General features: G+C 45.9%; 1 protein-coding gene across 2 annotated transcripts in view; it reads right to left on the bottom strand.

Moving 5' to 3' along the window:
- Nucleotides 1-270, bottom strand: part of LOC119586159 — a 21,310-nt gene that overhangs the window by 2,324 nt on the left and 18,716 nt on the right. For both annotated transcript variants that reach the window (XM_037934853.1, XM_037934854.1), the window contains exon 4: nucleotides 7-151. In XM_037934853.1, the coding sequence (XP_037790781.1) occupies nucleotides 7-151 (145 nt within the window). The remainder of the gene's footprint in view (nucleotides 1-6; nucleotides 152-270) is intronic.

Below are 270 nucleotides of genomic sequence, written 5' to 3'. Positions count from 1 at the left end.
TCTTACCAATTGCCTCGAATCGAAGAATAGCTTCCTCGTACGCCTGGCAGCACCGAGAGAATTGGGTACGACAAGTTGGATTCCGTCCGGCAGATCAGCACTAACAAGACGGTAATGTGTGGAGCCGAACCTGCCATTGAGCGCCTGAAAGCTGTTGGAAGGAAAATCCTAAAATTCATAAGGGAGGTTTCAAATTCACGTCTATGAGATGTCTATGGAAATGTATCATTTCCTTCCCCATTTCTTGGCTGATATGCGGTAGGAAATGAT

This window comes from Penaeus monodon, chromosome 21, assembly GCF_015228065.2.
Source record: "Penaeus monodon isolate SGIC_2016 chromosome 21, NSTDA_Pmon_1, whole genome shotgun sequence".
NCBI classification, from domain to species: Eukaryota; Metazoa; Arthropoda; class Malacostraca; order Decapoda; family Penaeidae; genus Penaeus; species Penaeus monodon.
This window is presented reverse-complemented; position numbering and strand designations above follow the sequence as displayed.